This window comes from Apium graveolens, chromosome 3 (assembly GCF_009905375.1).
Source record: "Apium graveolens cultivar Ventura chromosome 3, ASM990537v1, whole genome shotgun sequence".
In the NCBI taxonomy this organism is placed as follows: Eukaryota; Viridiplantae; Streptophyta; class Magnoliopsida; order Apiales; family Apiaceae; genus Apium; species Apium graveolens.
Window position 1 is genome coordinate 1,953,298 of NC_133649.1, and position 24,954 is coordinate 1,978,251.

Genomic DNA, 24,954 nt, shown 5'->3' on the forward strand with positions numbered 1-24,954 from the left:
TGTATAAAGAAAATTTTATCCGTTTTGTATGGAAAACTGAGCTTCTGAGAGCTTGAATAGGTTGGAAAAATTAAGCTTAAAAAATCAGGGGTTTTTTGTTTGAGCCCCGGCTAAATGTTAAGATATTAGCAAAAGAAAATAAATTGATAACTCTTGTCAGAATTGTTAGAACAATAAGGGTCATTTTCTAACACCTTGAGGTTTTAGAGTAATTGGTTCCTTGACATGGTATCAAAGCTCAGGCTGGCAGAGAACTCAGGTTTTAGTCCTGAGTTCTTAAGCGTTCTTAGAACTCAACAAACTCCTCGTCACCATACGTTTTAGTAAAACGTGCATTATGTTCAAATGTATTGAAAAAAGATGCTGTTAGGAGGGTTTAAGGAACCTGCAGGCACAGAAAGAAAGAGTAGTAACTACTTGAAGTTAAAATAATTCAGAGATGGTGTATACGTAAAGAGAGTTCAGTGGAAGAGAATTTAAAAGTGGGTAACCTTGCCTTCACGGGTTCATAACTCACACAAACACAAGCACAACAGTTCAAAACTACTAAGTTCCCTTATCTCTGTTTACAAACTCAAAGTTTCAACTTACCCCACCATTCTCCATGAAGAAATTTTATTATTTCAGCTTTTATTTCTTTTGTATATACTTGAATACCTTGGTGTCAAGTATGGCCATCGAATTGCATATTTCAGATGATCAAGTAAGTTTTTGTATATTTTTATTATTTTTTGGATATTGTTGTTTACATTAGGGCCTGTTTGGCCACTCCCGATTAAGTAACTTATTCGCTTATAAGCCAATAAGTACTTATCGACGAGTGTTTGTCGACCCAACTTATAAGTTGAATTTACAACTTATAAGCTGATAAGTTAAATGTTAGCAACGACGTACTTTTTCTCAACTTATTTTTGATTTTTCGTTTTTTTATTAATTTTTGTTTTAAAATTTATGTTTTTATATGTCTTTCTAATTTAAAATTTACGAACTAAGATAATTATATTTGAAATTTATTTATTTTAGCTCAGTTAAGTAAAAAAATATTCTGACATTTAACCAAACACTTATTTAACTTATAAGTATTTATCTACTTATCCCTTATAAGTCCTTTATTCATTTTAAGTCATAAGTTACTTATTTTAAGATTTCCCAAACGGGCACTAAGATTGTGCTGATATTTAGAAATGTTTAAGAAGCATATTGAATTGAAGTCTCCAGTCTCTCGTGTCATCGAATGTCTGAAGCAGTTGATGCTTTCATGTAAATTTATCAAGAATGTCTGATTTTGCAAGTACAATACTAGTGTTTGAAACGGATTTTTTTATAAAAAGGGTTAAAATGTTATTTGCAGAGTTGTGTATATATTTGATAGAAAAAGACCAGAGCATATTTTGTTTGAAACTAACCACAAATTTGTAAGCATGGCAGTTGAAAACTGTTAATATCTGTGCTTGCAACTTGCAAGTACAATTATGTGTTCCACAGTATGTTTGTTTTAGGGCTTTTATACTTTCCTATTAAAGAAACAGCCTCTTCATTCTTTGGAACGAGGGTAAGACTGTGTACGTTATACCCTCCCCAGATACTGCCATAGACGGTATTATTGGGTAAGATGATGATGATGATACTTTCCTATTAAAATAATTTTAGCACAGTCAAGAACAGATTGTTGCATTTCTTAAATTGTAAAGCACTCATTCTACAATTTTATATCCGCTATATGTATGAATTATGAAAGTGAAGGTTGTGGTCAGTGTGATGGTCAAGTTTTCTGAAACAGCCTCTTTATAAAAGTAAGGGTGTGGCTGCGTACATTTGGAACTGTCCACTTCCCAATGTTAGTATGTAGTAACACAAGAAGCTTAGCGAATGTACTGATAATTTTAAATGATCTGCTATTTTTAGGCAGCTAGTAAAATAGGAACATTAAGGATTGATCATTCTTGTTCAGGTGGTGATGGGTAACGGCTTGCTTCAACTCACATTTACAAAGCCAGGGGGTCACATCATTGGAATTCAATATAATGGACTCGACAATTTGGTAGAGCTTCACAATCCGGAGTTAAATGGAGGGTACAATGTTCTGAAACTGCATCACAGTCTATGCACATTCTAGTCTTTACTCAAAAAACCAACAAAAATATGCTTTGTTGTGCAAAGTGATAAATTATACTGTTATGAGACAGATGGTGCAGGAATCGTAGTTTTTGCAAATGCACCTCATGATTTACTATGCAGTGTTCTGAATTTTTGGTGAAAATTGCAGGTTCTGGGACCTTAATTGGAGTGATCCAGAAAGTACACAAACAAGAGGAAAATTTGATATGTACTCTCTTTCTCTATATTTATATATACTACATGAGTAATTACGCGGTCAGTAACTTCAGAGTTGTTATATCATGGCTTTGGCACCAATATGTTGGTATCATATGTGCTATTGCATGTTATCAGTAGTGTTGGAGTTGTTATATCATCGCTCTGGCACCAATATGTTGTCCTAATACTTATCGAATGTTGAATGACTGTTTAGGATCAACGGAACAGTCTTTGAGATTATTGTGCAGAATGAAGAACAAGTAGAACTCTCGTTCAAAAGGCCATGGGATTCCTCATTAAAGGATGAGCATTCCCCTCTATATATTGATAAGAGGTTTCTTATAAGTCTGTAAACAAAAGATGGAAACTATTTTGGCAATCATGATCCTTGTGACTAAAAATGCTGTCTGGATGTTTTAGGTTCATTATGCTTTCTGGTTCTTCAGGCTTCTACTCTTATGCCATATACGAACATCGAGAGGACATGCCTCCCTTTAGCCTCAACGAAGCAAGGCTCGTCTTTATGCTCAATATAGAAAAGTACAACTTTTACCTTTGAATCTTTATTATGATTTATAAAGAACTGAACTGGTAACAATCCTTTAGTATCATCTTTAAAAGAGCTAAAGCAGAGAGTGTTATAATAATATAAGATCCTGGAAGGGCCATTCATTATCGTCCTGCAATTTAATTAGAAACTCCATTGACATAAGGACGCTGAGGTTGCGTTTGCATTCTAGGTTTCACTACATGGCCATGGCAGATAATAGACAAAGATACATGCCTCTTCCATATGACAGACTACCAGGAAGAGGTCAAGAATTGGCCTATCCAGAAGCCGTTCTCCTTGTTAATCCCGTGGAGCCAGAATTCACAGGCGAGGTACTTCTTTATGTCATCATTTGCTGTTAAATTGCTTTTCAGATAGTACTTGAGTTTTTGGTAGCCGTAAATTTGAGTATCTAATTTATTGAATTTTTTCATGAGAGCAGGTGGATGACAAGTACCAATACATGTGTGAAAACAAAGATAACAAGGTCCATGGTTGGATCTGTCTTGACCCGCCTATTGGATTCTGGCAAATCACACCCTCTGATGAGTTCAAAACATGTGGACCTCTCAAACAGGACTTAACCTCTCATGTCGGTCCCGTGAATCTTGCTGTATGTACTGAGGAAACAAAGATAACAAACTATTATCACTTATTCTGAGTTTCATTGAATCTCCATTGTCTGTCCAAATATACTGCAGATGTTTGTAAGTGCTCATTACGGGGGTGTGGATGTAGTGCTCAACTTCAAATCTGGTGAACCATGGAAGAAAGTGTTTGGCCCTGTTTTCATTTATCTTAACACCAGTCCAGATAAAGAAAATGCTGTTTCAGTACTCTGGGAAAATGCCAAAGAGCAGGTTTCAAGACAACTTCCTGAAAATGTTCTTCAATAATTCGCGTGAACTCAACTTCCTGAAAATGTTCTTCATTTTCTTTAAACTTGTTATTTCTATTCTTCAGATGAGAACTGAAGTCCAAAGCTGGCCGTACCATTACCCATTGTCGGAAGACTTTCCACACTCTGATCAAAGGGGTAGTGTCAGCGGCACCTTGCTTGTTAATGACAGGTAATCTGTTGAATATTTGCAACTATATGCATTCATTTTGATCTGTTTAATTACTATTGATGATAATATGGTTGAGTTTTTTAGCTATGTCAGCGATAACCCTATGCTTGCAGTTGGTGCTCACATAGGATTAGCTCCACCTGGAGAAGTTGGATCTTTTCAAAGAGAAGGCAAGGTGGCTCAAAAATCCCATTATCGCTTTCCAATTTCTGAAGCTTAATTGCCTGTATTCTAAATCGATAATTTTTTATGCAGGGCTACCAGTTTTGGACCAACACAAATGATGAAGGTCACTTCTTGATTGAGAATATTAGACCAGGAGATTACAATCTTTATGCAATGGTCCCTGGTTTTATTGGTGATTTCCGATGGGAAGAACTCATTACAGTAACACCAGGTCTAATACCTTCTCGAGTGTACATCATATTTTTTAGTTCCTGTTCTTGAAAACACATCTGCATCTTAGCAGGTGGAAGCATTGATGCAGGCACACTAACATACAAACCTCCAAGAGATGGACCTACCTTGTGGGAAATCGGCACTCCTGATCGTTCTGCTGCTGAGTTTTTTGTTCCGGAACCTGATCCAAAATATGTAAACAAACTCTATGTCAATCATCCTGACAGGTAAAGCATCATTTCTGCATAACATGGACAATTGTTTTGAAGTGTCGTTACTTGTGGAAGCTCTTGCTGAGTCTTTCAACTTGATGCTATAAATTAATGACAGGTTCAGACAGTATGGATTGTGGGAGAGGTACACAGATTTGTATCCAGATAAAGACTTGGTCTACACAATTGGGGTCAGTGACTACCACAAAGATTGGTTTTATGCCCAGGTGACTAGGTACATTTCTTTGAATTTACTTATGTTGAAGTCTTGTAACTGATGAAATACACTTGCTTATTCTCTATCGTCGGAGAACACATTCTGGGGAAACTTTTGGTCTACAATACCATGATCCGGAGTGACCCAACATCGCAATATAACTGTGTCCTATGATCCTAAATGTTAGAATAATATAAGATCCTGGAAAGGGTCATTCTCTAACACCTTCAGGTTTTAGAGCAACTGGTTACTTGACATGGTATCAGAGCTCAGACTGACAAAAGACTCGGGGGACATCTTGAGGTTTTAGAGTAAACCTTGAGATTTTAGAGTAACTGGTTCCTTGACACTAAAAATAAACAAAGACTGCAGGTATACATGAAGCATACATGTAGTACTCTTGACCTTGTTCAGATTCTGAACTAAATCCTTTTTCTACCATGAAAAATCATTAAACAAGTACTCCTGCTGTATCAACTGAGACACAAAATTAAAATTTGATTGGCATATAAAAGTGTCCCTTCTACAGGAAAGCTGACAATGACATGTATATTGGTACTACATGGCAAATTAAGTTTAAACTAGGAAATCTTGATCATTCTGGGATCTACAAACTTCGACTAGCTCTTGCATCAGCAACGATGTCCAAATTAGAGGTGAAGTCCAATAAACTCCTATGATTTGCCTCATCTAAGTTTTGTGCACAGCATAACAAATGCCTAAATTTCTTCCAGGTACGAGTGAATGATAAAGAAGCGAATCCACCAGTCTTCTCGACTGGTTCAATAGGGAAAGACAATGCAATTGCTCGACATGGAATTCATGGACTTTACTGGTTGTTCAATGTGGACATACATTGTACTCATCTTGTTGAAGGCGAAAATACTATTTACTTGAAGCAAGCAAACGGAAGTAAATTTCAGTTCGGGGTAATGTATGATTACATTCGTTTAGAAGGCCCTGCATTGTCCTCAGAAACCTGAAATTTGTGTCTTTGTTCATATCATTCCTTTGTCATAATATAATGACTTCAATTTTATTTATTCGATTCCTTCTTTAAACAAAGAACGCCATATTCAAGACTCAAGAGCCTCACAACAACTTAGTATTCGATTGAAGAGTCAATTTCTATGGAGACCGCGTTTTTGTTAGAAAACCAGGGAGATCCTTTATGTTTTGCAACTAAAATCTTGCATAAAAACATTGCAAAATGTATTATTTTGTGAATTATGTTCTATAAAGATTATTATTTTATTCAAAATCTTGAAGTACTGCATGTAGAATATTACAAAATTTTTTTCTACGGAACATGTTTAGTTTGCAGAACATTTGTTCAAATTGCAGAACATACCCATTATACTTATTAAACTTAAATGATTTTCAACAATTTTAATGAATTAGTGATATTCGTAAAACATATTTTACAAAATAATCTATTTCATAATGTTTTGATTGCAGAACATAGTTGGTCTCTGAGTTCTCCGATAAAAATGTGGTCTCTATAGAACTTCTCTCTTCGATTGAATTAACAGAATTTCAATTTAGTGAAGAAAATTTAATCTTTTTGTTGAAATTGTGAGAGTCTCTGCACATTGGCAAAACAGTTCTTGCAACTTCAGGTGCAGTGACTTAAAACTTTGAAAAATTGAGCTCGACCGTGCATCTAGAACTTATAATTTCGAAAACTGATACAAGGTTCTGACTTGTAATATGACAATGAGCTCCTAACAGACATGCCATAACAATTTCATCACTAGTCTACAATATTTTCGTTTCTTTTCTGCAACGAAACTTAATCATCCGATATCAATTGGAAGGAACGTGGTAGAATTTGCCATGACACATGCACCGGTAGATAACAGGGCAAGGTTCCGCGACACTGATGGAACACTTGAAGCTCACCATCACTCTCTTGCACGGTGAACAAGGACCGCAAGCATGCGAACAATCAGGCAGACTTGAACCTGTCGGGTACAGCTCCTCCATCCTCGCCTCGTTCCTTCTTTCAATATCCACCTACATTATCCATTCAAATTTTAGTTTTTTCATCGTGTCAAGGAACCAGTTACTCTAAAACCTCAAGGTGTTAGAGAATGACACTTTCCACGATCTTATATTCTAACATTCTCCCTCACTCGAGAGCCCATTAATGGGTAGAAGAGTGGATCACGGGAGCTCTAATGCCATGTCAAGGAATCAGTTACTCTAAAATCTCAAGGTGTTAGAGAATGAAACTTTCCAGTATCTTATATTCTAACATATCGCAAGTACACACAAAAACACATCATAGCCTGTTAGATAGAAAACAAACCTCGGCCTGCTCACGATGAGTTCGGTCTTCATAATACGTATCCTTTCCGTGGTACAGAGCTGAAAATTTAAAGCATTACTCCAACATTGACATACACGTGCACAAACACACATTAAAAATTTCAGGAACGGCTCTGAACATAACATGGAGAAGAACTTACAGTGCTGCGGGCGGATGCATTTAGCCGGAATTATAAGCACCACGAAACTAACTGTCAAAGGCAACAACACATTGATACCTACATAAACAATAGTCTTCATGGTCTTTGGATAGTTTTGGCAATGAAATATAGTAGTTGAATTTGAGTTATCATTATATAGACAAATTGAGAGTGTAAATGCAGAGAGATAGCTGGAGGGTTGGTATAAATGAACAATGGACATGATATCTAATGCACTTCACATGATACACGGCCACTTTCTGAATTAAGGTTTCACATGTTCTTGTGAGTCTCCCCTGTGTTGAAGGCTACAGACTCTGTTATAAAAATCAGCCGATTTTTCAAAAATCGTCGATAAATCGCTAAAAAATCGGTCAAAAATATTTGTCCGATTTAACCGATTTTCGATAAATCGTCGATAAATTATCCAATTTTTTAAAAATCGTCCGATAAATCGTAAATCGGTACCTCAACTGAATGGTTCCGATTTCCGAAATCTGTAACACTGGGCTATAGATAGATATATCTTTATTAATTTACATCTATTTACAGTTTCCAGCAGCAGAAAGAGTTTGACCAGGTAGTAAATGCTTCTCGAATTTCTGGAATTAAATGTTGCAATATATGCTTCTATACCTTATGAAAATTTATATATACCTCTTGTCACCAAAATATTACTTTTTTAATTTTCATCATCAATCTACCACTTTTCAAAATTTGGGTCCAAAAAATATTTAGGGAACATACAATTTCGTATTAGGGTGATGCGCAGTTTCGTATATCACATTTAATGTACATATTGTGTATGCGTATGCGTGTCACCCTGATACACATAACTGAAATGCGGATCACCCCATTTTTTGAAAAACAATTTGACGTATCGGATTCGTAGGATAGGCCGAAAAATGACTCTTTTTTTGTGGTTATCCCTTTTTATTTTCAAATCATTTTTAGACATATTCGAATTTTTCACGTATTTTAAATCTTTTGTTAGGACGCTAATGTAGAAAAGATTTCTTTTGGATAAATTTTTCTGTAAATTGTTTTTGACATATTTAGTAACATATTTCTGAGTTTATTTAATATAAAATTAAATTATAATTTATTGAAAAATCAAAATAATTAATCAAAATATGTGTCCGGTATATCTTAAAATATGTATAAAATTTAAAGTTCGCAAATAAATCGAAACGGAACAAGTATATTCTAAATTTGATACCTTGAGTAAAATTTCATTCAATTCATATTTTGAAAAATATTTTTTACGCAATAATTTGTTAATTTATAAATTAAAAATAATTGTATTACTAATAATTAAACAAACTTAAACCGTTGGGTTGGGCCATGGAGAAGATCTTGACCCAAATTGAAGTCATTCAAGTCATGACTACCATATGCGTGAAGACAACGGCATTTGAAACTTCAATGTCTTTTGTCTTCTTGTGTCACGACCGTATATGTTATAATTGTTCTTTTTAATTGTATTAAATTGATTAATTTGTTTTTTAACGAACAATAAGATTTTATTGAACATAAAACATAAGAATACAGTCGGGACAAACCCCCAAACCGACAATTACGACCTGATTGTGAAATAAAAGCCGAGCTAAACAAATAACCGTTTTGTTTTCAAATTGCTTAGCAGATAGAATATAAATATTCTTGATAATAAAAATGATTACAAAAGTTTCTCGAGCAATCCAGTCGACACCACTATCACTGAAAATAGTAGAATCACAATTGACCTGCGCACATAAAAAACTGGTGATAGACCAGTGTTCATATTCATCAGTTACACCAACTGATGTTGGAAGTATAGATGCCCCATATACTGAACAATCATTTATTGTGCGAGGTGAGCTCTCGCGATAAGTACCACAATTCCATATTTGAAGTGGGTTGTCCAGATCTCCCAATACACCGTATAAATCATTCTTAATGCAACATGACAACGAATCAAAAACGCAACAAGAAATACACCCAAAAATTGGGTACAATCAACAACCCAAAAAGATGGGTACGGTAACAAGATCATACCCCAAAAAATTTAGATCTCAATTTTATTGAAAAACTACTATAATAGAAATTAAAGATTTAAAAATGGAGGAAACGGGATGAGATGATGGATGAGACGGATGTGAATTTGATGGAAGGAGGGGATGGTGAAGGATGGATGATAGTTATGAATGACGACCGACTCTCATTAGGGTTTTCTTTACATGTTGTCAAAAATTGATTAATTTTTTGATCAATAATTAAAACTTATTTGTTTATTATTTAAAAACTAAAATACATAATAAAATAGAATTTTTGTAATTTTTGATGATATATTTTTTAAAAATAATTTCACAAATATAAAATACTTATATATCAGTCAAAATTCGGTTAATTTGACGGTCATAATATAACAATTAAAAAGGGATGGACTGAGTATTTGCTTAATTGCATTTATTGAAATGACAAAAATGAATGCAAATTTTATGGCCAAATATTAAAGAAATTAAAAAGAACAAAAATGAAGGTTTAAATTAGTTGTTCAATTATTTTTTTTAACTTTTCCTTCAAATGATATACAATATATTTTTTTTTGGCGAGATTTCATATTACAATATGAAAAAATGATCAATAATTTTGCGACATTTGTTTAACTTAAAAAATATTAGAATAATGTTTAAATCTTAACATTTTTTATATGTTGTATACTATTATTAATTACAGATAAAACCCATATCTATCTTTCGCTACCCGTAAATAATATTAAATTGTTACTAAGGATAAATTAGTCGTTAATAAGCTGTAAAGTAAGCTTGTATTGTCGCCTAAAAATAAATCTACTTTATTCCCAATCTATTTGGCATAAGATTCCACTGATTTACTTCTTTCGATGCCACCAGGAAATTAAAAATTAAATTTCAGGTCATAGTTGTTAGGTCGGCTTTAATCACTACTCCCTCCGTCCCACTGAATTGTTTACTTACTTTTTGGCACGTTTTTCAATACTCGTTTAAATTATACTTCAAAAATATTTTGTTTTTTAAAAAAAATTCCGAAAGAAAATTCATGTTTAAACTTTTATTCAAAAAAAAATTTAAGAAAAAACATTATGAAACATACTCTCTCCGTCCCCCTCAATTTTTTACATTGGGGGACGGGGACTCGGCACGCACTTTAATGCTCTTATTAAATTTAGTTGCATAATTATTTTTTAATTTTTTTTTCTTCTAAATAAAAATATAATGTACAAACTTTTATAAAAAAAAAAATTAAAAATAAATTACGGATGTATACTTTATAGTTGCCTTAAAATGCATGTCAAACATGTGAAAAAAAACTATAAATAAATGAGAGGGACGGAGATAGTACTTTATTGAAACCTCGAAATATGTGCAAACAGTGTACGTAAACTATTCGGCGGGAGGGAGGGAGTACTATATTAAATATAAGGTTAAGTGCACTCCATTATCATTAAACAGTTAATATAAAATTCTTGTGAGTCAATTTATTTTCACACATTTATATATGCTTGAAAGTGACATTTCTAAATAATATTTTTTTTTAATTTTTCATTTTATTAAAACTATTAATTTATATGTTTTATACTTTATATACTTCTCCCCTGTATTGAAAATAAATTATGAAGGCGGAGATTTCAGTCAGATCTTAAATATTTAGGATACGATAATTGCACACCCTCAATTTAATAGTTACACACCCTTTATTATTTATTTGACCAAACTATCCTGATTTATTTCATATTATCTTTTGATCCTCTATTTAAGCATTTACTCAATTAAATTAATAATATTTATTTCATTTAATTAGATACCAATTATATTGTAGTTCTTTATTAAATTATTTTATTATTACATCACAAAAATGTACATGTTGACATATAAAAATTGATTTGCAAATAATTTATTTAATATTTATGTGGTATTAATTATCATAATTTAGCAAAATATCAAAATGTAATAATTTAAGAGAATTTAAGAAAGAGTCGTACTAAGTTTATGAAACAAAGAATTATAAAGCACTAACCTTTTCAACGGGCAGTGCCCTTTTTGTTTTTACGAATTTAATACAGTAAAATAAATTAAGATACAAAATTATATTTTTTTTAAAGATAAATGGAACACAGCATTATCAAAGTATCAAATTTTTATATTAAATAATCTCAATCTAACTCGATTCTCCACAAAATTTATTTATATAATTTAATTTATTTGATTTTACCTATAATTATATTAAATTAAAATATATATGATACAAACAACTAAAAAAGGAAAATTTCAAAATTATTATGGTCAAATATATAAGAGGGGTGTGTGCAGCAATTAATTAAGGGTGCGCCCTACCTTCATTGTGAATATTTTTATATAACTATAAATTAAAAAACTGAGAAAAAAATAGAGAATTTATCAAAAATACCATTTTTTGGCAAAATATTTGCAAAAGTACGGACGCCCCTGCAACTTGAATATTTATGAAAAAATTCCAAAAAAAATCAAGAAACTGCACATGAAAACCTAAATTTCAATTATTATAAAGAAAGAAAACGTTATAGAAAGTGGAGACTAGCTGATAAGTAATCGAATGCGTGATCCAATTGTTCCACTTTAGAACCACAAAAGCAAAAGTTATACTCCGTCGTTCTCGGCCAATTATTATGGTTTCTGAGATAATATCTGGCACGCATTTTAAGATGAATATAAAGTATGGTTCTAAAACTTTTTTAAAAAAATTTCTTTTTCTGAATAAAAATAGAATGTTTATACTTTTATTCAGAAAAGGAAATTTTTTAAAAAATATATAAAACTATACTTTATATTAATCTTAAAATGCGTACCGAATACTCTTTTAGAAATGATAACAATTGAGAGAGACGGAGTGAGTAGTCGGTTATCTCTCTTATTCTGCACAAATACATTATATTATTCATAGTGGAGTATATGAATAACAAGGGTTAGATGTGAGTATCTTTCAATTTCAGGTATTGATGCACATATATCTTTTATTCTTAAAACTCTACATTTTAAGAGATGGCAAGGATCCATAAAGCAAATTTAAGATTTCGTTGATGTAGAAAGTTACTAGGATTTCTTTCTTTTTTTTGTCTAAAGAATATGTACTAATGCAAGTATATTAAGGGTATAATCATGGATTTTTTTTACATTCGAACATTTAAGGCCGTAAATGAGTTGATATGTTTATGAACAGATCGGTGTCCGGTTCGCAAAAAAATTAATTCGAGTTCGGTTCAATTTATAAATGAGTCGGAATAAACATTGTTTTAAGATTCAATTTGTAAATAAGATGAATTTGAACACAAAATAATTCAATTCGAAAGTTCACGAACGAGTTCGATTATAATGTTCGTAAGTAAATTCATTTATGTAGTTGGTGAATTAGTATAAGAATTACTAGTTATATATACACTTGTAAACATGTTGTAAACACACGCTTATCACATATAACTTAGACATATAACTTAGTGAATAGTTGTATATATATTGATCAAAAAATAAATTTACCTATTATTTGATCCATATATTTTTCATTAAATTTATAAAAAAAATATTTGATAGTAAAATTATAATACATGGTAGATGATAGATTTATAATTATTTAATTTAGCCCGTGTTCATGTATTCAAGCAGTGTTTATATATCATTATTTAGATATAAATAATATATTTTAATTAAAAATTTAATGCTAAACATTCAAATCTATTTATTTATTTATTAAATAAAAGTTATGTAATTATGGGACTAAGGTTTTTTAAATTTTAATGTGATATTATTTATTAATTTTTTTAAAAAATGAAATAACCAAACCCATACAAAAGTTCGGAAATCACGAGAACGAATTCTTAAAACAGAGTTTTTTGTGATCAAAAGTTCATAAATAATCACGAGTTATTCGTTGAACTATGGTTTGTGGCTGCTCGTGAACATTTTCGCGAACAACCTTTTTTTAATGAGTTGATAAACAAACACAAATTTTGACTCGATAAAAATTCGGGTTCAAATTTAAATTTGATATATAACTTTAACGAGGTAAAACATGAACATTTAAGAATTCAGTTCAATCCGATCCATTTACGCTAAGAAGTCAAAATAGTCGTATTTGTATGATGCATCACTATTCATGATATTCGTGCATGTACAAATATAATATTGTTGTCTAGTTGCAGTGAGCAATTCTTTGAAACTAGTGTATGTTTTTAGGTACATGTATTCACAAAATTTGGTCAATCATATCTTGCAATTTTTATTTTTTCTCGAGTGCAAAACAGCTCCAAAACTAAACTTATTTTAAGTACATTAATATAACTAGTCCGTGCAATATATGATTATTTTTATCATATTTAATTAATAATTTTAATATATTATTATCAAGATAGAAATGGGTAAAAAATCAAAATACTCACCATTTGGGGGTCTGGTGCCCAAAATACCCACATGCGGGAAAACTGCCCAAAATACCGACTGAGTACGCATTTGTATCATGCGTACCCTGTTTTTTTACAAATGATACGCATGTCAGACATGTGTATCAACTGCTACAGTAAATAGTGGATACGCATGGGCATTCTGGGCACTAAGGTGAAAAGTGGTGTATTTTGGACATTCTTTCGATAGGGACCTTACACCTCTCACAAAAGGTTATAACTTCCTGTCAATTTGATTTGAAATATCGAACGAATTAAGTTAAACTCTTAACGGACCGGACAAATGACAATCAACGAAAATTTTAATGTTTCGTTTTTAATATTATTGTTTGAAAATTAAATACTTCAAATACCTAACCCATTTATGATGATATATTAGAAAATGAAAGCACCGGTGTTCTAAATTTCGCATTTATCGATTTTTTTTGATAAATTCACAATTAAATTTATTGAAATTCAATTAATATTAGTTATTATTTATTTTTTAATGACATGTTCTACAAAAAATAATATTATTATATAAATATTAAAACTGTCAATTCAATTAACTTTAAATTCGTCAATTAATTCCTAAACCCATCCTTAATTCCTAATTCTTGCCTCAACTCATCAGTTTCGAATTTTAACTTTTATGATCATAATAAGAATTAAAATATTTTTTTAATAAGTAATATTAGAGAGTGTTTGGCATGTGCAAAAATGAGATGCCTCATCAAAAGATAAAGGAGTGACAATATAATAATGCCGTATCTACAAAAAATAAAAATAAATTAATGTCATACCGTAACCGGTACTCCCTCCGTCCCAAAATACAAGTTTTTGACCTTTTACGCGTATTTTATGGTGAACTAAAATAATAGCTCTACAAATTATTTTTGAAAATTTTTTTTCCAGAATAAAAGTATATATATTAAATTTTAATTCAAGAAAATAAATTTTAGAAAAAAGTAAACGAAATTATGACTTTTAGACACCTTAAAATATTTGTAAAATATCAAACGAACTTGTATTTTGGGACGAGGGCACTATAATATTTCTGTATTCTATCATCCTGCACAATTCTCCACATCAATCCACTAAAAAAAGGCTTTAATTTCTTAATTTTAGTTTCTTCACCTTCTGCCACAACTCAGGAGTCAAAGGCATTTTAGTTGCAGCTTAAATATAGTCATGAAAAGCCGTGAAAGTACTTAATTTTGAATTGAAAGATTTTTCGAGGCAAGTCAAATTGAACGTTAACACTTATTTTCGGTGTTCTAAAAGGCGTAAATGGGTTCGGTGGACAAATCTTTTAGCGTTTAAACGGTTAATCGGACGTTTAAGCAGAATTTTTAGCGGATTTATAAGCGAATAAATAATATTTATTTAAATTTTTAAATCAAATAATAATATGTGTAATACTTAAATAATAAAAATAAATAATGTATGAATAATATAAACATAGATTTTTTCTTAAAAATTATATATTATTAATTTTTAATTAAGATCATTGTTTTATTAAAATAAAATATTAATATTTACAATTAAAAATTTGACAAGTCAAAATCGGTTTTACCACTTAATGACCGTTTAATTTACTTAATGGTCGCTTAATCAGTTTACAAGGCCGCTTAATTTTTAAAAACTCTTCATCATCCAATTAGTATAAAATCGAAGCGTTTTATGATCTGATTCCCCTTAAACGGCCGCTTAATGCGCTTCTTATAATACTACTTATTTTAGGAAAATATTTTTTGCTGAGAAATATATTTTTTTCTGCAACAAAATAAATTGAAAAAACGATAATATCCTCGTATAATGCTAATTTATGTGTTTTTATGAACATTTATATTTTTTCACATCAATTTTGTTATGAAAATTAAAAATCAGCTCCGAAAATAATTTATCTTGTTTTAAAATAAAAAGCTATTTCGTAGCTTAAACATCAAACATTTCCAAAAAATATTTTCAATCGGGCACTATATATACAATAGAGTCATGTCACAAGTATAAACTCGTAGTTAGGATCAAGTTTTTTGACTATTTTTTAATATATCATTTCAAAAACAAAATATATAAAACTAATTTTTCTAATTTTTGGATTAAAGTAAAATTAGAATAAAAGAAGCACAAGTAAAATCTTGATACGCTATCAAGTGTTAAATGTCAACTTCACTAACCGTGCATAGCCATAGTGATAGGTCCAGAAGATGAGATCGAAATGTATTTTTTTTAAATTTTATGAATATTTTGGAATCGTGACATTTATAATTTTGAAAAGAATTGTTCGTTCAAAACGTTTTTTTTTATTTTTTATGAATATTTTGGAATCGCGACTTCACGGCTAATACATACTCCCTCCGTCCTGTTGGATAGTTTACGTTCACTTTTTGCACGCATTTCGAGTCTTTTATAAAGTATAGTTTCATAATATTTTTTAAATTATTTTTTTGAATAAAAATTTAAACATAAAACTTTTATTCAGAAAAAAAAAATTAAAAAATTATGAAATTATACTTTAAACGAGTATTGAAAACTGTGCCTAAAAGTAACGTAAACAATCTATTGGGACTGAGAGTATATGTCTGTGCGATACGATTCAATAACAATAATGTGCATGCGTGAATATAAAATTGATGCGAGTCTCAGTGCTGATAATACAATATTAAAATACGGGTCAAATCCCTCACAATTGACGGATAAAATTATTTATAAGCTAAAAAAAATTCGCTTATAATTTAACACGAATAATCAATGTGAATATAAGGAGGTCATGTTGTTTTTAATGATTAATTTTTTAATTCCGAATTTTTACTTTCCGCGAAAATTTTCCGCGAATAAATGGTTGGACGGGGACCAGTAGCATTAAAAATGGACCTAACTCCTAACAAGCATCACCGGAGAATAAGGTTTGAAGTTGGAGGACAAATGTGTCTATATGCTGTCTTTTCTCTTGACAAGTTGGTTTTCCTTTAAACATGACTGATTGGTCTTCTTTATCATTTATTAAACACCATTTTATCACTAATTGTATACTAATATAGTAATATTTGTTGATTATAGAATGTTATCTGCCTAATTATTGCAGCTTTGTCTCTGCACAATACAACTCCTACTGGTACTTCCACCGATGAACAGGTTACTATTCATCTACCTCTTGTCATTTTTTGTTGCCTTTTGAACTTGCTATTTATCCATGTTGTGTGTTTGTGTTGCAATGTTTTTCAAGAACTTGAGTTGATCAAATAAAAAGGTCAGTATACTTTTCTTTCGACAAATATGGCTTATAGCCTTACAACTTTACAACTGAGTACCTGTTCTCAAAAATTCTCGGGCTGAGCGAGGATCGAAACCAGGAACTGGGACGATAGAGAATAGACTCATAATGTCTATTATGTGAAATTTGATGTTATAATCATATAGTTACTATATATATGCCAAATCTTTGCTATGTCATTTTAGTTAGTATACCAACTTATTGCATATTGATGATCCTTGAAGTTGGCCACAGTTAGGGTGAGTGAGTAAATTGAATAGCTTTGTTTAATAATGATCTGTTCTTCAGGGATTAGTTTTCAGTTTTCGCTAAATTTAATTGACCAGGTGGCTGCAAAATGATGAAAGATGTTTGATTTGTTAGCAAGATCAAAGTTCTACTTCAATAAAGGCTGTTATATTTGGTGTGTTGATTTAAAGTTAGAGTAAGCATCTATTTTTTCGAAAACAGAATATGATCATCATTGTTCAGGTGTCGAGTAATCAGCTCATCTGAAACCTTAAGGTGTTAGAGAAAGGCCCCAATAGGATCATATATTTAACACTTCCCCTCACTCGAAAGCCCATTTATGGGTCGAGTTCATATAGTACTACCCCTCTAGTCCTCTACTTTCCTAGGAATGTTGAAGTGACATAAGTTTTTCGAGTTTGATCAGATTATGTTCTTCTATCTGTTTTCCCGGGGAATGTTTGCGGTGATGTATAGTAATTGTTTGATTATGTTTTTATGACTTGAAACAATAGTATGGCATCTCCGTCAACTCAATTTGCCACGACGAGGAGGATGGGAATCTATGATACACTCCACCAGATTAGCATGTGGGAGGACATGCTGGGAGGCGGTGTTGGTCCAGATACGTGTACATCTACGAATTTAAAAGAAGATGCAAGACTGATTAACAAGGTAGAAATTTTGAGTGTCTGTTGGAATACGATTTTTTTCTTTTAATGGTTGGACTACTGATGTTCGGTTTATGTTCTGTAGACTGAGTATACTTCTCAGGAATCACTCGGCCCTTCATCGGATAATCAAGCAGCAAAAATATTATCTGAAAAGGTAACTATGTAGATCCGCGATTAGTCTTCCTATTTGCAGCCAATGGACTATCGGCAGAATGAACAGATGCATAGACTGAATCGCGTGGTATTAGTTTTTTTTTTTTATATCAGAAGTTGTAATTCGTGTTACATTTTGCAATATCGAATTGCAGTTGCAGAGGCGGCTAGCACAAAATCGTGAAGCTGCACGCAAAAGTCGTTTAAGGAAAAAGGTAAGCCAAAAGGCAAAACTGTAACTTTCTGATAGGAAGGTATCTTTGAATCACCTGACTTGATTATCCTTCTAATTTCTGCATTTGAAGGCTTATGTTCAACAATTAGAAACAAGCCGTCTAAAATTGGCCCAACTGGAGCAGGATCTTGATAGAACTAAACAGCAGGTGCGATTTTTATATACTTCTATACATCAATTTCCTTTCGTTGTGCCTCTATGGATCAGGTTAATCTGTTAGACATGCTTAATCAGCCAGTAATTATTTGCAGGGTGTGTACACTGGGGGCGGAATAATTATGGGCAATGCTGGATTTTCTAGTACGATAAATTCAGGTGCTGCTTGTTAATGTGTTTAGTCATAATAGGGTGAGATCATTTATTTAATCAAAGATTACTAAATGCTTCTGAATGTTTTCCATGTATACGTAGATGCAGGACTAATCACATTTGGTATGGAGTACGAGCTATGGCTAGAAGAACAAGAAAAGATGAACTGCGAACTTAAAAATATGTTGCAAGCCCACATAAGTGATGCACAACTCCGTATGTATGTTGAGAGTGGCTTAAACCATTATGCTGATCTCTTCCGAATGAAAGCAGAAGCTGCGAAGGGTAATGTCTTTTATCTATTGTCTGGCATGTGGAGAACAACAGTGGAGCGAATATTCCTCTGGATTGGAGGATTTCGCCCATCTGAGATTCTAAAAGTAAGTCGATAGGACTGCTTTGCTTAAACTAAACTCAACGCCTATGTTGTCCACTTGATTACATGCATCTTATTTTTTTCGTTTGTAGATTATCAGGCCTCAACTTGAACCATTGACTGAGCAACAGCTTGCGAGTGTTAGTAGTCTGCGCCACTCATGTCAGCAAGCGGAAGATGCTCTTTTGCAAGGAATGGAAAAACTTCAGCAGACTCTGACTCAATGTGTTACTGATAGTACTCCTGGTTTAGCAAACTACAGCTGTCAGATGGTTACAGCCATGGAGAGGTTGGACTCATTAGAGAGTTTCATGATACAGGTAGTGTATTCTTTATCTTGCTTTCAGATTATAAAAGAATTAAAAAAAACAAGTCAGAACTTGTCTAAAAAATACTATAGCATGCATTCCAGAATCCAGGATGTAAACTCCAGGTTTTCCGACATCTCAGGGCATAATAATACTTTGTTTTAGCAAGTTCCGGTGAATCCAAAATGACAAGTGCATTAAGCCTTATACTCGTATATTCGTGAATATCCTTATGCTACATTTCTACCTGAAACAGAGATAGACAAACAACAGAATGCATAATAAATCTGTGTTTCTTGGTAAATTTATTAAATTTCTGAGGGAACTTATACCAGAAAGATGTTCTAATGCACGGCTCTTTATTTGTCCTGAAATTGTTGATGAAATGGATTTTGTAAACAGGCAGATCATCTTCGCCAGCAAACTCTGCAGCAAATGTTTCACATCTTAACTATACGTCAAGCAGCTCGAGGGCTGGTTGCTTTTGGGGAATACTTTCAGCGTCTTCGTGCTATAAGTTCACTTTGGGATGCTCGATGTCATCAACAAACTTAGTTTCAGACCACCATGTACGTTTGCCTGCCATGTAGTACTCCTAAGCTAAAAAATAGCTTTTCTTGTATGGATTACTATTGTTTCTCTTTGCAGTTTTAGCCTAATCAGCTCTCAAATTTGAAATTGTATATATGCGTGAGCTATGAAAAACAACAACTTTAATATCATTAAATTTCAAGGCATCTATAGCTGCAAAAACAGCGTCAAGTTGGGGTTCAAAAAGGCTCATATAAACATTCCCGTTGGTAGAGTCTTTCACGCCTTCATTGGGACGAAGCAAAGCATAATCTAAAGAAATCGTGTTAGTATTGGCTTCATAATGTTATAGGAGTAAAAATAATAAATAAACATATTAGTTAAATAGTTAAATAGTTGATCGATTGATGATTGGCTATTAAGGAAAGAAGCGGGATAATCTGTTAGCTTCTTCCTTTATATAAAAACTCTATTGTGTAAATTGGATCATTCAAGAAATTAAGAAATGAAACTTCTGTATCTCTCATCTCCCTTCTCTGTGAATCTCTCTCATTCTCTCCAGTTATCTCTCTGATTATCTTTATAAGCTTGCTTAGAATTAGTTAATAAAGGAGAAATAGTTTTGTACTTTATTAGTGGTATCAGAGTTGTTCGTTCTTGCGGATTATACACACAATAGATACAATCGAATGTGTTTCAATTGGCTATGACCAGAAAATCATTAACCATGGAAGAACATATCAAGACTGTAGATCAAAAGTTGGAAACATTTAATCAAACGCAGGAATGAACAAGAAAGTTGAAAAAACGATGATCAAACTGATGCGTACGATCGAAGAAATGAAGGCGCAATTACAACAATTACAAGGAGCAAACCCATCTCAAAGAACTGGAACAGAAATCCCAAAAAATCATGATTCAACACTGATTCTTGATTTAGGTAACAACATATCATTCAAATTTACTTCTAAAGTCGATTTTCCTAAATTTGATGGTAGCAATGCTAGGGTTTGGATCAAGAAGTGTATAGATACTTCGAATTGTGTAAAATTACTAGGGAACAGAAGGTAGATTTAGCCTCTTTACACATGTTGGGTAAGGTTGAAACATGGGTTACCAGTTATTTGGCTAATAAGAGAAATGTAGAGTGGGATGACTTCATTATAGATCTGGTAGCAAGGTTTAAAGATGATGGGGTTGTAAAAGTTGTGAAAAAATTTAACAAGTTATATTAAGTAGGTCAATTAGAAGATTATATAGATGAATTTGAAGGTATAAGATCTTTGATGTTGCAGTATAATCATGTCTTGCCTGATTCTTACATTTTAGATAGTTTTGTTGGTTGTTTGAAACATGTTATTAAGCCATTTGTTAGGGCATTCAAATCAGGAACTATTGCAGAAGCAATTGAGTATGCAAGATTGAAGGAAGAGTCATTAACTGTCACTAGTAAACCTTACAAGTTTAACAATCTATCACCATACAATCAGCATAAACCATTGCAGTCTGTACCAATGTTGGCTAACACCTTACCACCCTTACTGCAACTCCAACACCTGCTAAAACTATAGTGAATAATATGATGGGAAAAAGGGACTGCCAATGTTAGGAATTCTAGATACATTCCTGCAGATGTTAGGGCTGAGAAAATAGCAAAAGGACTATGCTATTATTGCGACCAGGCGTATGAGAGAGGACATAAATATAAATTCAGGGAGCCTCATCTTTTTACAGTAGAAGTACCTGGTGATGATGATGGTATGGATGATCAATATGAAGAAGAGGTGTCTTTAATGTTGGAAAATGAAACGGAACCTTGTATTTCAGTAAATGCTCTAGCTGGAAATCAGAACTTTCAAACCATGAGATTAAAGGGCTTGGTAGGAAATAATTCAGTTCATATTTTACTATTTTAGTAGATTTTGGCAGTACTCACAACTTTGTGGATTTAGAATTTGCTAAGAAGATGGGATATACAGTGAATGAAGTATCAGAACAAGCAGTTACAGTAGCAGATGGGAATCATATTGTCTGCAAACATGTGTGTGAGGATTTCAGTTGGGTTATGAATGGTAGGAGATTTAATGCTGAGGTGATGCTAATACCATTAGGTAGTTGTGATATGGTACTTGGGATATAGTGGTTGTCTACCATTGGTCCAGTGTATTGGGACTTTAAGAAACTAAAGATGAATTTTATCTTGGATGATGAGCATATTTCACTGAAGGGAATACCACAAAAGAAGATTATGGTGTTTGAAGGTCAACCACCTAACAAATTAATAAAAAATATTGCTCACTGCTGTTTGGTTCAAGTAAGAAAGATATCTTCATTGATATTAGCTAGTAAAGAAGTATCTCAATGTGATTCTTTACCACTTTCAAAACCAAAACCAGCAGAGTTACAACAACTAAAGGAACAGTTTGCTGCAGTTTTTGAGGAACCAAGGGATTTGCCTCCTACCGGAGGGACTTTTAATCATAAGATTCCACTTGCACCAGGAGAAGGGCCTGTAAATATCAGACCATACAGGTACCCATTGAAGCAAAGAGATATAATAAAACAATTAGTACAGGAAATGTTGGAAATAGGTATTATACAAGATAGCTCATCTCCTTTTGCTTCTCCTGTAGTTTTGGTTGGTAAGAAAGATGGAACTTGGAGGCTGTGTATAGATTACAGGGAACTAAATAGAAAAACTGTAAAGGACAAGTTCCCAATGCCGGTAATTGATGAACTCATTGATGAGTTGGCGGGTGCTAAAGTATTCAGTAAACTGGACTTGAGAGCAGGTTATCATCAACTAAGATTGCACCCTGATGATATTTTTAAGATTGCTTTCAAGACACACACGTGACATTATGAATTTTTAGTTATGCCTTTTGGCTTGACTAATGCTCCTGCTTCTTTCCAGTCTTGGATGAATGTTATTTTTAGGCCATTACTAAGAAAGTATGTCTTGGTATTTATTGATGTTGTGTTGGTTTATAGTAAGAATTCCGAGGATCATTGGATTCATTTAGCTGCAGTTTTTCAACTAATGAAAGATAATAATATATTTTTGAAATCTAGTAAATGTGCATTTGTTGTCCAGAAGATTGAGTATTTGGGCCATTTTATATCAGCACAAGGTGTGGAGACTGATCCAAATAAAGTATCAGTTGTTAACAGTTGGCAAGTACCAAGTAGTGTTAAAGAATTGAGGGGATTTTTAGGCTTGGCTGGGTACTATAAGAAATTTGTTAAGGGATATGCTTTAATTAGCAAACCTCTTACAGATTTGTTAAAAAAGGAGCATTTGAATGGACAAAACATGCTCAGAAAGTTTTTGAAGAATTGAAAGTGGTTTTAACTACTACACCTGTATTAGTTGGGCCTAATTTTGATTTGCCATTTATTGTAGAAACAGATGCTTCCAATAAGGTTATTGGAGTTGTATTGATGCAACAAGGTCATCCTTTAGCCTTTATTATTAGAACTTTGGGTCCCAAATGGCAAAAACTATCAGTTTATGAAAAGGAGTTACTGGCTATTGTCTTTGCAGTTCAGAAATGGGAGCAGTATTTGTCAGGTAGTCACTTTAATATTAAGACTGATCAGAAGAGCCTGAAGTGGTTGTTACAGCAGAAAGTATCAACTCCCTTTTAGCAATTTTGGTTATCAAAATTGCTTGGTTTTGACGATGAGATATAGTATAAAAGTGGTAAAGAAAATGTTGCAGCCGATGCTTTGTCAAGGGCACAAGGTTCTGAGATTTTATGTTTGGCAATATATGTAATCTCTTCCAATTTACATGATTTGATTGCATCCAGTTATGCGGATGATGTTGCTGCTCAAGAAATTTTATTGAAAATTCAGCACAATCAGGTTGGAAACTCTTATTCTTTGAAAATGGTTTGTTAAAAAAAGGGAATAGGATAATGATCGGTAATCAGCCTGACTTAAAGAAGCAGATTCTACTTTGGCACCATGCAACTCCAGAGGGAGGGCATTCTGGAAGAGATTTAACACTGAAAAGAATCAATCAGTTATTTTATTGGAAAGGAATGTCTAATGATGTTAAAAAATGGGTGAGAAATTGTCAAATATGTCAATGAAATAAAAGTGACCTGGCGGCTTACCCTGATTTGTTACAGCCATTACCTATTCCTGATGAGGTATGGACTGCCATTTCTATGGACTTTATAATTGGTTTACCCAAATCTGGAGGCAAATCAGTTATATTTGTTGTAGTGGATAAGTTGAGCAAATATGCTCACTTTATAGTTTTAGCTCATCCTTTTATTGCTGTTGAGGTAGCCCAAGCTTATTTGGACAACGTATTCAGATTACATGGTTGGCCTAAGTCTATAGTCAGTGACAGAGAAAGTATCTTCCTCAGTACCTTCTGGCAGTCATTGTTTTCTCTTCATGGTACTGATCTTTTACCATCCTCAGCATACCACCCAGCTACAGATGGTCAAACAGAAGTGGTGAATAGATGCTTAGAGAATTATTTGAGGTGTATGTGCAGTTCTAATGAAAAACCCTGGTGTTCTTGGTTACCATTATCGGAATGGTAGTATAATACTCATTTTCATACTTCTTCTCAAATCACACCTTATGAAGTGGTGTATGGCCAACATCCTCAATTGCATTTTCCTTACTTAGCTGATGAAGTGATTAATGCAGAGGTTGATAGGAGTTTGCAAAGAAAGGAGTAAATTATGGTTGATCTTAAAAGTAACTTGCAGAAGGCTCAACAGAGGATGAAAGTTTATGCTTATAAGCATAGATCTGATAGGATTTTTGCAGTTGATGATTGGGTTTGGTTAAAATTTTAGCCTTATCGACAACATTCAATACATCAGAGAGGCAATCATAAACTTTATGCCAGGTTTTATGGTCCTTTTCAAGTAATTGCTATAGTGGGGAAGGTGGCATATAAGCTCAGGCTTCCTAGTTCTGCCACAATCCATGATGTTTTTCATTTTTCTCAGTTAAAAGCATTTCATGGTCAGGTTCCTTTAACTGTTACAGTTCCTACTTCTATGAGGACATCTGAAGTGGCTAGAGTGCCTTTAGATATCCTGGAAAGGAGAGTTCAGAAGGTCAACAATACAGTGCAAATTCAATTTCTGGTTCATTGGAATGGTCTTCCTGATTCTGAAGCTACTTGGGAACTTGCAGCTTCTTTTGTTAAGCAATTTCCGAGTTTC

At 32.8% G+C, this 24,954-nt stretch overlaps 3 protein-coding genes across 11 annotated transcripts; 2 read left to right on the forward strand and 1 right to left on the reverse strand.

Moving 5' to 3' along the window:
• Positions 1-478: 478 nt before the first annotated feature.
• LOC141711378 (uncharacterized) lies at positions 479-5,851 on the forward strand. 2 transcript variants are annotated; one of them, XM_074513790.1, is made up of 15 exons: positions 479-703; positions 1,952-2,073; positions 2,267-2,326; positions 2,531-2,650; positions 2,737-2,856; positions 3,057-3,198; positions 3,309-3,479; positions 3,568-3,726; positions 3,830-3,936; positions 4,021-4,111; positions 4,192-4,333; positions 4,403-4,562; positions 4,666-4,782; positions 5,294-5,420; positions 5,499-5,851. In XM_074513790.1, exons 1-15 carry the CDS (start codon positions 605-607, stop codon positions 5,745-5,747), a joined length of 1,986 nt encoding a protein of 661 aa, XP_074369891.1. In that variant the 5' UTR covers positions 479-604; the 3' UTR covers positions 5,748-5,851. The 2 variants fall into 2 exon arrangements, with proteins under 2 accessions (XP_074369891.1, XP_074369892.1); XM_074513791.1 differs by having other exon boundaries at positions 483-703; positions 4,406-4,562.
• Positions 5,852-6,282: 431 nt separating this feature from the next.
• On the reverse strand, positions 6,283-7,421 carry LOC141710503 (protein EPIDERMAL PATTERNING FACTOR 1-like). The gene is made up of 3 exons (XM_074513068.1): positions 7,236-7,421; positions 7,076-7,134; positions 6,283-6,780 (listed from the first exon to the last, which is right to left on the reverse strand). The coding sequence occupies exons 1-3, from the start codon at positions 7,333-7,335 to the stop codon at positions 6,571-6,573; spliced, it is 369 nt and encodes a 122-aa protein (XP_074369169.1). The 5' UTR covers positions 7,336-7,421; the 3' UTR covers positions 6,283-6,570.
• A 9,125-nt stretch (positions 7,422-16,546) lies between these two features.
• LOC141711380 (transcription factor TGA1-like) lies at positions 16,547-20,176 on the forward strand. Of its 8 annotated transcripts, none has more exons than XM_074513798.1 (10): positions 16,547-16,625; positions 16,754-16,803; positions 17,686-17,845; positions 17,927-17,998; positions 18,153-18,212; positions 18,303-18,380; positions 18,484-18,547; positions 18,644-18,921; positions 19,010-19,237; positions 19,628-20,123. In XM_074513798.1, the coding sequence occupies exons 2-10, from the start codon at positions 16,796-16,798 to the stop codon at positions 19,778-19,780; spliced, it is 1,101 nt and encodes a 366-aa protein (XP_074369899.1). In that variant the 5' UTR covers positions 16,547-16,625; positions 16,754-16,795; the 3' UTR covers positions 19,781-20,123. The 8 variants fall into 8 exon arrangements, with proteins under 8 accessions (XP_074369899.1, XP_074369898.1, XP_074369897.1 ...); XM_074513797.1 differs by having other exon boundaries at positions 16,562-16,625; positions 16,729-16,803; positions 19,628-20,122; XM_074513793.1 differs by lacking the exons at positions 16,547-16,625; positions 16,754-16,803 and adding exons at positions 16,999-17,181; positions 17,269-17,366 and having other exon boundaries at positions 18,650-18,921; positions 19,628-20,176.
• The last annotated feature ends 4,778 nt before the right edge of the window (positions 20,177-24,954 follow it).